The 12,389-nt window shown below is 39.5% G+C and overlaps 1 protein-coding gene across 3 annotated transcripts in view; it reads right to left on the bottom strand.

Annotated features, from left to right (window-relative positions):
• INTS4 (integrator complex subunit 4) overlaps nt 1–12,389 on the bottom strand; it is a 117,079-nt gene that overhangs the window by 25,213 nt on the left and 79,477 nt on the right. For all 3 annotated transcript variants that reach the window (XR_003517489.2, XM_027579980.2, XM_027579979.2), the window contains exons 12-15: nt 10,660–10,802; nt 7,453–7,568; nt 4,545–4,678; nt 3,320–3,477 (exon numbers count right to left, since the gene is read on the bottom strand). Coding sequence is in view for 2 of the 3 variants with exons in the window: in XM_027579980.2 (XP_027435781.1) it covers nt 3,320–3,477; nt 4,545–4,678; nt 7,453–7,568; nt 10,660–10,802 (551 nt within the window). In the remaining variant the exon portion in view is untranslated. The remainder of the gene's footprint in view (nt 1–3,319; nt 3,478–4,544; nt 4,679–7,452; nt 7,569–10,659; nt 10,803–12,389) is intronic.

Below are 12,389 nucleotides of genomic sequence, written 5' to 3'. Positions count from 1 at the left end.
GTGTACCGTGTCAAATGAGCCACAATTTAAATTTTATTACTTTTAATTTTTTTCACAATTTAAATTTAAAACAAAAATTTCATAAATGACTATTATCTACGTAACTGCTATTCTCAAAATACTTTCCACATGTCATGATAATGATCTTCACAATAGTCCTATGACCAGCTTCATAGTACCCTCAAATTACAGATGAGGGAGTTGAGGCCCAAGATCATGTACCTAGGAAATGATAAAAACTAAGGCTTGAACCAATTCCTTTGGATTTTAAATCTCATTATTTAAAGACGCTTTGTGTCATACAAACTGTTAACCAGAAACAGAGCAGTGTGACCAGACGGAAGGGCTAGTTAAACCTATGTTCTAGTCCAGGACCTTGCTATTTTTTGTCCTCGACAGTCTTCTCCCTTCTTCACTTGATGAACTTCTATTCATTCTTCTGGTAACTGCTTAGCCATCTAAGGAGGGGCTAAGGTGCCCCCTTTCTGTTTTCCTAGAGAACCCTGAACTTCCCATACTGCAGCATGAAAAGCACAATATTACATTTCTTGTTTACTTATTAGCTACTTCCCCAACCAGCTTGTATGATCCCTTGCAGCAAAGACTATTTTGTTTACTACCATGCCCCTTCTGCTTAGCATATGATGGATTTTCAAAAACCATATAACAAATGAATGACCCCCAGCTCTCTGACTCATTTTAAAAATGGGGTACTTTTCATAAAATTGTTTCCAAATTCAACTCATAAAGCACTTAGAAGAGTGGGTACGTATAAGCACTTTGAACAGACAGCAGCTCTTATTATGATCAAGGACAGCAGAGCCTTACAAACATCAAATCTACATGCATCTGGAGGTGTGATATGGCCAGAAGAAAATGTTATCTATAAAAAATCTTAAAAGTCTTCATTCCTGGTTAAGCCATCACAACGACAGTTTTCAACAAATATTTAATGAGCTCCTATATGGTACCCAAGGTACAATGGTGAAGACAAAGAGTTATGTCAAATTCTAGAAACAAACAAATCATCTCCTGGAGCCCTAACCAAAGCACACTTTCCTATAGGTGAGATCCCATTAGATTAAATAACTGCTAGGATTACAGCAAAGGGGATGGCTTGCATAGGACGGTGAAGTTTGTTTTAAACTAGTACCAACAAGTAAGTGATCAGAGTCCTAATCTGAGAAACTTCTGAATGAAATTCTAATATTTCACTTTTCCACATGTAGAACCCCAGGGGTCTCCTGATCTAACAGAAATCCCCTTCACCGCAACATGTCACAAAGCCTCAAATTTAGAGTCAAACAAAACCAGATTCAAAGCCTGATTTTGCTACTTTTTTTAGCAAATTGCTTCACCTCCCCAAACTGTCATTTCTTCTCTGTGAAATGGTAACAACTTCTAACTGCAATAATGTTTGTAAAACAGAGTAGGTCATCAATAACTACTCCACCATCTGCTTTCCTTTCTGGCTTTCACCACCCTGGCCACCCTCGTCAGAATGCACTCAAGTTAGAAACAGTACCCAGGACTGACCACAGCACTAGAACCAGTGGTCTCACCAGCCTGAAGCCCAGCAGGACTATCCCCAGAACATGCAGGCAAGTCAGACCAACAGGTGTTTACTGAGCACCCACTAAGAGCCAGCACTGTGGCTAAACCAAACTGGCTTGCTTTTGTGCATTTTGTACTTGCTTTAGTGCCAACAGGATAACAACTGTCAAGAACAAAACCTAAATGTTTATTTAGGTGGGGATGAGTCAGAAAGTGGAGCTTATTTTCCTGGGCTTGGGGCCAACAACTTCAGACACTGGCCTCTAAAACTAATTGCTTTGTTAAGGTAGCGGAAGAAAAAAATGTGATTGAGGCATCACTTCAGGGTCAGCACACTTCTTCTGTAAAGGGTCAGATAGTAAATATTTTAGGCTTTGTAGCCATACAGTGTCCATGGAGCTACTCAACTCTGCCACAAACCTTATTCACAAAAGCAGACAGATACTGCTTTTGTTAAAGGCAAATAGATTTCAATTCATTTCCTATCATTCAGGACATCCTAATAAGGTCTGGAAGAGTCCGCTGGTTGTTCCCCAATATCCCCCCCCTTCTTCCTATCAGAGCCACCAAGTATTAACTAAGCACTGGTCACCCAGAATAAAGACTGCATTCCTACCTCCTAGCAGCTAGATATGGCCATCTGACTTAAGTCCTAGTCAATGGGATGCAAAGAAAATTAGAACATGCAACTTTGGGGAAGTGTCTTTAAAAGAGGGTGAGCCCCCAATGTCCATAGCAGCAATGTCCACAATAGCCAAACTGTGGAAAGAGCCGAGATGCCCTTCAACAGACGAATGGATAAAGAAGATGTGGTTCATATATACAATGGAATATTACTCAGCCATCAGAAAGGATGAATACCCAACTTTTACATCAACATGGATGGGACTGGAGGAGATTATGCTAAGTGAAATAAGTCCAGCAGAGAAAGTCAATTATCATATGGTTTCACTTATTTGTGGAACATAAGGAACAGCATGGAGGACTTTAGGAGAAGGAAGGAAAAATGAAGGGGGGGATTCGGAAGGAGAGATGAACCATGAGAGACTATGGACTCTGAGAAACAAACTGAGGGTTCTAGAGGGGAGGGGGTTGGGGGGATGGGTTAGCCCGGTGATGGGTATTAAAGAGGGCACGTACTGCATGGAGCACTGGGTGTTGTATGAAAACAATGAATCGTGGATCACTGCATCGAGAACTGGTGATGTATGGTGACTAACATAACATAATAAAATAAAATTAATAAAAATAAAAGGGGGTGAGGGTAGAAATGATGCCCTTCCCCTGCTCTTGCTTTTTCCTGCGGTCTGGAAAACAGAGGGGATAGTTAGAGTTTGGATATTTAGGCAGAAACCACTTGATGCAGAAGATGGAGAAAGAATGGGCATAGGGCCTTGATAACCATCTTAGCTCTGCCCTCCCTGCAAGAAAGAATTAACCTTTCCTCCCAGATAAGCCACTGTTCCTTTACATTTTCTATCACCCATCCTAATTATACACAAGGAAAGAAAAATTAAAAATAGCTTTTTTTGTAACTCTTCAGTTTTCCACTCATCATCAAAGCAGTCATGAACACAAAGAGCTTTTTTTTGTAATATGCTCAAACTCCAATCTAATGCAAATATAAACAGGTCATAAAACTGTGTGAGTGCAGGCCAACAGACTCAGAAAAACTAGCCTGTAGCCAACACTACAAATCAAAACAGCTCAGCTGAGCATAACAAGTGTCCATAACTCTGTCAAAGCAAACGGACGGTCACCTTACCTGATGGTGAGTTCCAGCAGCTCCTGGGTTCCCTGAGGGTCCAGGTGCTGAAGACTGTACACTCTTTCAAGGCTCTGCTGCAGGAACTGATGGGAAGGGTCCTCATGAGGCATGATACTGGGGGAAACAGCCGATGACACTAGTTTTCTCCCTGGTAACTAAGCAAACATAGTAGGGTTACAGCACCGTCAACTTCTGTGGCTCGGCTTCTGGTAACACGAAGAAACCAGGAAAAAAAAATGTGAGTCAAACACACAGGAAAGGGAAACACAGGTGAAGTGATTCCATAAATAACCTTCCTCTTGCTCCCCAGCTTCAGTGGGAGAAAGGGAAAGAGAGAGAGAGAGAGAGAGAGAGTCGATATGGTCTACACAACATAACCCCAAGCTGCAAGGAGAAAAAGAAAAGAGAATGGAATAATATTATATTCTATTGCTAACTGAAGTAAATGAGCTAACCACAGAAATGGGACTAAAAATCAATCTGTTGTCACATTTATTTTAAACTTTATTTGATCTTTCACTTCATAGGGAAATGATGGCTTATTCCCAAATTTACATAGCATGCTATAAAAACATTTTATAGGATGATAATTATAATTCTTGTTCTTATTGCTAAAAGTGGTTACCTTTCAAGAAAGGGATGGACGAGAGCAAAGAGGATTGCACTTTTAATTTTGTAGCTTAGACAGTTTAGATTTTCTAACCATGTACATATATTATGTTAAATAAAGTCACTGAGAGTCACCTAAACAGGGATGAGTTAACGCAAATGAAGAGCTTAGAAAAGTGCCTGCACACAGTTAGCTTTCAGTGTTTGCCATTATTCTCGCAGTTCATTAAAAAGTTCTTTCTGTATCGCTAAGGTTTTTAAAAGTAACAAAGTTTTTACTATTAAAAAATGAACTTGTTGAGAATTTTGGCTTTATGTAATTGTTAAAATGTTGCACAATCTAATCCTTGGTCTAGAACATATTGTTCCAGATTCCTTTTTCTTGCCTAACATAACATAATCAATAACTCAGGGACATTTAGAATATGAATCTTCTTAAAAAGTAATGGATACAGAAGCAAAAGTACAAAACAGTGGGAGAGAGCCCAAGAGAGAAAGAGAATGAATGAATGTGTTTTCAGAGAAAATATAGTGTGCTTTCTGCTATTTAACAACCACAAAGAACCCAAAATCAAAACACCAAAAATAATGACAAAAATTGTTTTCAACATACCCTTAAGGCAGGAACAAGATGAGAAAGACTGTCTCGGAGGTAGGCATAGTGCCTGAAGGTATGATCTGAGAACAGTGCTGGCATTGTTGGACAGGTTTTTGCAGCATTAAAAATAAGAACCAAAACTGCAATGTCTGAGGGATGAGTGGGTTAAGTAAACCTGGAGGTTTAAAAGGTTGAGCTTGGCCAGAATCTGATGCCAATTCCCACCCTCAAAAGTCTTATTAAATGACAATCTTCTAACAAATAAATGCAAATTCAAACAAAGAGATACATTACCCCACTCACTGAAGGTTTTTTTAAAATAATGCCCAATCATGCAGAGAACAGTAACACACAGAAACTTCCGGTACATGGCTGACTAAAGTACATTCGGGCACAGGATCTTTGGACAATTTGGCACTAGACAGTAAAAGTCTTTTGAATGGTGAGTAATTCTACATCTCAGATTTTACTCTAGGTAAGTAATCATAGAGTACAGAATCATTTATAATAGCAAATAATCAAAAACAACCTAAATGTCTCAAACCAGGAGACTGACCATACACCTTTTGTTTCATCTACTTGATGGAGTATTATGCAATCATTAAAACTGCTACGTAGGAAGACTTTATAATACTGTATTACAAGCATCGTGTCTTAAGTGAAAACGCAGGCTCTAACATATACAGAGGGTACAATAGCAGCAATCTATTATCACGTATTTGACGATGAGATCAACGATGTTAAAAAAAAAAACAAAACAGCAAAATCCCGACTCCAGGCCTTAAAAAAGGACATACACTGAAATACTAGTGGTCCATTATTCTGACTAGTAGGACTTTGGACATTAAGTACAAAGTTTCTTCTTTCAATTTTTTGGACTTTCTATGTATTCTATAACAGAGGGAAAATCAGAAATTAAAAGATAAACATAGTTTCCAATCTTCTGTATGGATCCCTAAAGAAGAGACTGCTAGTTGCCTACCCAATATCCATTCTTCCTTTTTTCCTTGCTAACAGAATACTGATTTGACTACAAATATCCTCTAACTTTCTGCTGAGAACCTGGGCCTGATGATCAGAGCTCCGGCAGCAATGCTGGAAAAGTGAAAATGGCAGGAACAGGAAGACAGGAGCTTGGATCACCAAGAATAATGTAGAGCTGCTATACCAGCAGCAGACTGTGTACCTCCAGATTTCTTTTACCTTGGAGAAAAGTAAAAAATCTTAATTTGTTTAAGATACGTTTGGGGGCAATCTCTTTTACTTACAGCCAAAAATATTTCCCAAATAACATCACCTTCCAACTGCCCAGAAAAGTATCTTAATATAACAGGCTTCCAAAAGTGTTTAATGTTTTTTTTAAGATTTTATTTATTTGTCAGAGAGAGAGAGAGAGAGAGAGAGCACAAGCAGGGGGAGTGGCAGGCAGAGGGAGAGGGAGAAGCAGGCTCCCCGCTGAGCAGGCAACCCGATGTGGGGCTCGATCCCAGGACCCTGGGATCATGACCTGAGCCGGAGGCAGTCACTTGACCGACTGAGCCACCCAGGTGCCCAGTGTTTAATGTTTTTTTAATGTAAAAAGGGCCCTCAGATTTCTGAGCACTTCAATACATCGTGTGAGGTTTGTAATAACATCTAGCCCCTAAGCCCCTCTCTGATGAACTGAATTTCAAGCAGCTATAAGTACTGAACCTTTAGAGGTAAGGTCTGGGATATACCTTTCTCAAAGGTAAACACGAAGTTAGACATTGATTAGTGCATCAATTAAACAAACTGTTAAAAATTTCTCCAAACACAGTGTGGAAATAAACAGAATGAAGCAAGAATACAATGGTCATCCTATGACAGCCAGTTATTTGGCTGATCTCTGCATCTCAATAAATATCCCTTAAACCTCACCTTCCATTACTGGAAAACAATCCAATTGCAAGGCATGCTGCCTGTGGCTACCACAAACTCACTGAACTTGTATCAGAGGCAAAGTAATCCTGCAGCCAACCTCAACCCATCCCCTCTTCAGGCTGCAGATTAAGAAAGGTCTTAAGTTGGGGCCCCTTGGTGGCTCAGTCAGTTAAGCGTCCACCTCTTGGTTTTGGCTCAGGTCATGATCTCAGGGTCGTGAGATCGAGCCCCACGTCAGGTTCCAGGCTCAGCCCAGAGTTCGTTTGAGATTCTTTCCCTCTACCCCTCCCCCTGCTTGCTCCCATGCATGTGGTCTCTCTCTCTCTCAAATAAATAAATCTTTAAAAAAAGAAAGAGAGAGAGAGGAAGGAAGGAAGGTAGGTCGGTCGTTCATAGGCTTTGAAATCAAGGATGGGGGCGCCTGGGTGGCTCAGTCATTAAGCGTCTGCCTTCGGCTCAGGTCATGATCCCGGGGTCCTGGGATTGAGCCCCGCATTGGGCTCCCTGATCAGCGGGGAGCCTGCTTGTGCTCTCCCTCTCTCTGACAAATAAATAAATAAAATCTTACCAAAAAAAAACAGAAACAAAAACAAAAACAACAAAAAAAAAACAACGATGTCTGGCTTTGAATCCCACACGTACTGCTTGGAGAGTTACTTAGCCTCTCTAAGCCTCAGTCTCCTCATCTGTAAACTAGGAATAATACCTCCTTCCAGGGGTGTTTGGAAGATAGTGGTAAATGTATAAAGCATGAAACAGTGTGGAATATAATAAGTGCTCAAGAAAGGGCAAAAAAAAAACTACTACTAATAACGTTAGTATTAAATAGCAAATGTGAATTACTGTGAAAACAAGAATGAGAGTTAAGAATAATAACTATTAGGCTCCCTCAGGATATACCCTTAAGTAAAAGAAATGAAAAAAATTAAACTCAGGACCTCCCCCTCCAAGTTACACTGCAGAAAAAGATGCCAAAACACCCCACCAAATCAGTCCAGTCTGTCCTAAGCACAGAGGATACAAGCTGGATCATCCATGTCTGGTTCAGCTGTGTCAAAAAACGGATGGGTGCTCAGGAGCTCTGGCACCAAGGGAAGCACCAGGGTTGGATGCCGACTTCCCAGAAACTTCAAGCATCTGAAACAAACAAAATGAGAGCCCACCTTAGTAACTTAATAAACGCTTTAAAAAGTACTGGGGATTGGAATCAGAAAACCTGACTCAGAAATGCAAATTCCCAACCACCCATTTTTGCTACCTCTATGACCTCAAGTAAGTCATTCAACTATTCTGGAACTCAGTTCATCTAAAAAAATTGCTATTATGAAAATTAAAGAGCTGGTATGGCATAAGTTACTGCTGGTTATTTAACCAACAGCCATTTTCTCCAACTTCCTTGCCAAAAGAACCCTGATTTTACTCAGGTATTGGGTAGGTGCTCAAAGAAGGTAAGCTCAGCCCAAGGGTTCAACCACAATTGGTCTAAACCCATTATGGCAATCCCACTCCCATTTTCCCATTTCTCCCAAAGCGACTCCTTTGCAGGTAGTACAGTGACCCATTTCTGGTCAAAGGAGCAAAAAAGAAAGTTTGGTGGGGAGCTACTCAGAAATGTTCTCCTGGCGAAAAAGAGAAATGTGTGAGAGGGAATGCTCTTTCCTTCCTGCCTTAAGATACTGTCTTATGAGGCAGCCATCCTGCAACTATGAGAAAAAAAGCTAAGGGAATTGCAAAGAAACCACAGTGCTAACCCTGTTAAGCTGTTGAATGACCAATCCTAAAACTGACTTTCTGACTTGTTATGCCAAAAAATTAGACCTTATTGTTTAAACCACTTCTAATCAGATTTTCTATTACTTGTAGGCAAAAGCATTATAACTGATATCCTGGGTGAAGTTCTGAAATCAGAAGTGACCTGACCTGAAACATGAAAATCAGTAACTGTGTAGCCTTGGGCGGATATGCTTCTCACCTACAGAATGGGATTAAAAATCATTATCTCATACAGTTGCTATAAGGATTAAATGAGATAATGAATAAAAAGTACTCAGCAAAGAGTCTGTCACATAGTTAAGAACTCAATTAGGTATTATTAAGTAGCTATTATGACGACAAAAAAAAAACCCTTTATAAGCTATAAAGAACTATACATGCACTGGTAACTATGATTTTTATTATCTTTTGTTAAGTTCTGGTTTAGAAGGTGTGCTGAATTGGAAAGAAATATAAATCCTTATTTCTATTCTTCCGGAATTTATAATCCAGCTGGGGCAAAAATGACGAACACTACAAGTTAATGAACTGTCAAATGAATGATACTCTGCTTTCCACCTGTCAAAGGTAGAGGAGATGACCATGATCAGAGGTTTCAAAAAGGAGATGGGACTTCCCCAGGGACTGGAGAACAAACAGACTGGAAAGAGAGCAAAAACAAGCACCATGAACAAACTGATGGCTATACGCAGTATGATAGGTATCCCATTTAAAACACTTGATATTGGGGCGCCTGGGTGGCTCAGTCGTTAAGCGTCTGCCTTCGGCTCAGGTCATGGTCCCAGGGTCCTGGGATCGAGCCCCGCATCGGGCTCCCTGCTCGGCGGGAAGCCTGCTTCTCCCTCTCCCATTCCCCCTGCTCTTTCGCTGTGTCTCTGTCAAATAAACAAATCTTTAAAAAAGAAAAACCAAAAAACACCTGATATTGTTAGGAAAGTATATTCTTCCCCAGTTCTGCTTTTCCTTCTGTGTGAAAGAACTTAATGCACTAATTTTCTGAAGTCTCTCAGACCTTTTATTCACTGTGTTTCAGGGGACATTGTAAATCTTGTTGTTTGGCCTCCAGGTACCATTCCTTTATTTTATCTCCTATTCTATTCGGGTTGCCCGAGCATCTGGGCCTCTCTGAAACTGGACTTCAATTCTGACTTGTAATATCTTTTCTACTCATCTACCTCCCGACCCGTGTATTTCCTACTTCTCTCCCTCCCTGCTATTTGAAGGCTAGGCCTCTGAATTGAATCCATTTTTAACTCTCCACAACACCTAACACAGCGATTGGGTTATACAGCCAAGTGCTCCATAAGCATTTGTTGAATGAAAGCTATGTAAACAGAACAAACTACCTCCTTCAAAGCTTTCATGTATGTATCTTTAAAAATGCCTTAAAAACATGCCACTGTGACTATTCCTTCACTCTTTTATCACATCCTTTTTTGGTATTCCTAAGTAAAGCCACCCTTCATGGAAAGAGATGAAAAATCAAATGATAATTAGAATAGGTAATTTCAAAATCTTTTGGAGCACTATAAGATGAAGGAGCTTTCTGTCTACAATCACCCAGTAAAGACAGTCTTAAATAAATATTCTGGGTGAACCAAATAACCACATATCTTACTTTAAAGCGAGAAGAATGTTCTGTGAAACACAACCCCTTCCATCAAGCAGAATTAATCATTCCTTCTGTGTCACCCCAGAACTACAGATACCAATACAGGTGCTTCTCCCCACTACAGCCCCCACACCCCAAAGGACTGAGTGCTCCTTGAAGACTCCCCTGGTATTTTCAGTTTTTAATAGATCTTGCAAGTACCTGATCTGACCCACAGTTTTTCTACTTTTAGTAACAAATTTTTCCGAAAATCCAATCAACTATACCATTGGAATGATCTCATCACATAAGCTCACTTAAATATGTGGAGCACGATTACAAACATTTTATAATAAAGGTATGCAAGTAGTCCCTCAAATGGGAATTCATGAACAATGTTAAGTTTGACTCTAGTCAGTAAAGGGAGCAGTAAACAGGGAAAAAAATGATAGTGATTTTCCATCTGTAGACAAAGTGCCAGTCCTGCCTCTAATCTGTACAATGATAGCTGTGATCCTGTATACAATGCAAAACAAAGAAGTGATTAACAGTATAAAGGAGCAAAAGAATCTAATCAACTCATCTCCGTACCTGCAGCACTTACCACAGGGCTTGGCACATAGTGAGTGTACAGTAGCAAGCACATACTATCTGCCAGGAGGATGGATGGACAAATAAATAAGTAATCTAAAATGTGGTATTCAATTTAGGAATCAGACTCCTGAGTGTTAAGTTGAATCAGGTTTCTAAATTGAAGGCAAAATTGAGGGCCATACCATCAATCTATGAGGATCCACTGAATAATTCAATATACATTTACCACATTATTGGACTCAGTGAGCAAATGAGCAAAAAAGTCCTTACTTCCATATGGAGTCCCTATCAGTAGGGTACTTGGTTAAATTTTTCAGCAGCTCCACCAGGGCAAGATGAATCCCTTCTTTGGTTGAAACGTTAGTACAGCATAAAAGTTCATGGAGAGCCTCTCGAATATCTCTGGATGAATCCTTTAAAAAAAGGTAATAATAATAATAACAACAACAACAAAAGCAGTCACTGTGAATCAGCTATTACGGGAGAGTATACAAGTTACAATGGGACTATAGGGTAAAGAGCCTCTGAATTTTCTCGGAGGGGAGAGGCTAGGAGTTGAAAAGACCTCACACAAGAGGTAACGCATGAACTCAGATTTGAAGACTTCATTCATTGGCTCATTCATTCATATAAACTCAAAATTTATTGAACACTTATTGAACAGTCAAACATTTACCAAGCACCTACTATGTACCAAATGCTAGGGACATAGCATCAATTAAAATCAAATCTCAGCTTTCAGGAGCTTCATTCTAGTGAAAAGACAAAAGTATGTATTTATAGAGGTCAGATACTGGTGAGTGCGATGCAGACACTATAAAGCAGGTAGAGCTAAGACTACTGGGACACGTAGGATATTTTGCACAGGCTAAGGAAAGGGAGCAGCAAAAATAAAGGCCATGAAGAGGAAGCATGTTTGAAAAACAGCAAGGAAGCCCATATGGCTAGCGCAGAGTAAATAAAAAGACAGTGTTACAAGATGATGTTGGAGAAATGGCCCCTTCCCTTCCTGACACCTGCTCTACTTCACCAAAATGATTGGAAAAGGTCACAACAACTTCTTAATGCTAAAAGACATGGATGCGTATCAGTTCTATTCTTCTTGGCTATCTTTATAGCATTTGTTCTCAGTTCTTCAGAACTTTTTAATACAGACATTTTGAAACATATATAAAAGAAGAGATAATAAATCCCTCAGTTTCAACAATTAACTGATAGCCAATCACGTTTCATCTATACCTCTACCCACCCCTCCCAATTAGATTACCTTGAAGCCAGTCAGAGAAATCACAGCATTTCATTGGTAAATATTTCCATAAACATATTTTTTAAGATGATTCCTTATTTTAAAAAAAACCACAAAACCAGTATCACGCCTAAAAATGTAGTAACTGCTTAATATCAAATATCCAGTCAGTACTCAAACTTCTCCAACTGACTCAGAAAGTTTGTTTGTTCTAGTCAGGATCCAACTAAGGTCCACACATTGCAATTCAGCAGTATGCTCCTTAAGCATCTTTTAATATGTGAAAATCACTGTATATCTCACATTTCTCCCCCTGTAATTTCTTCCCTGTATATCCTGTGATGGTTGTTAGATTTAGAGGCTTGATTAGAGTCACGTTCAATTTTTTTTTTTTTTTGTAAGACCACTCCACAGGTGGTACGGTGTACTTCCCTCGGGAACTATATGATGTCTGTTTCTCTTTTGTGAGGTTAGTAACCACTGGTGATCACTGCCTAGATCTACCAACTCACTAAAGTTGTAAAACAGTGATGTATAAATCCTATCATTCTTCTTTAATTTATTAACTGGAATATTCCTATAAAAAGAAACTTCCCCTTATCAACTAGCTGGTTATCATGAAGTTCAGTTTGTATAGGAAAAAGAAGGTTTAATGCTTGATTCCTTAATTTACCAGTTTCCAAAATAAGAAGCTGATTACTAAGCATCTTCCAAAGATGACTAATGCAGTGTTTTAAGTATCATTATAAAATCA

The sequence above is a fragment of the Zalophus californianus genome, chromosome 11, assembly GCF_009762305.2.
Source record: "Zalophus californianus isolate mZalCal1 chromosome 11, mZalCal1.pri.v2, whole genome shotgun sequence".
NCBI lineage: Eukaryota > Metazoa > Chordata > Mammalia > Carnivora > Otariidae > Zalophus > Zalophus californianus.
Note: the sequence above shows the minus strand (reverse complement) of the source record. Positions and strands in the feature narration are given on the sequence as shown.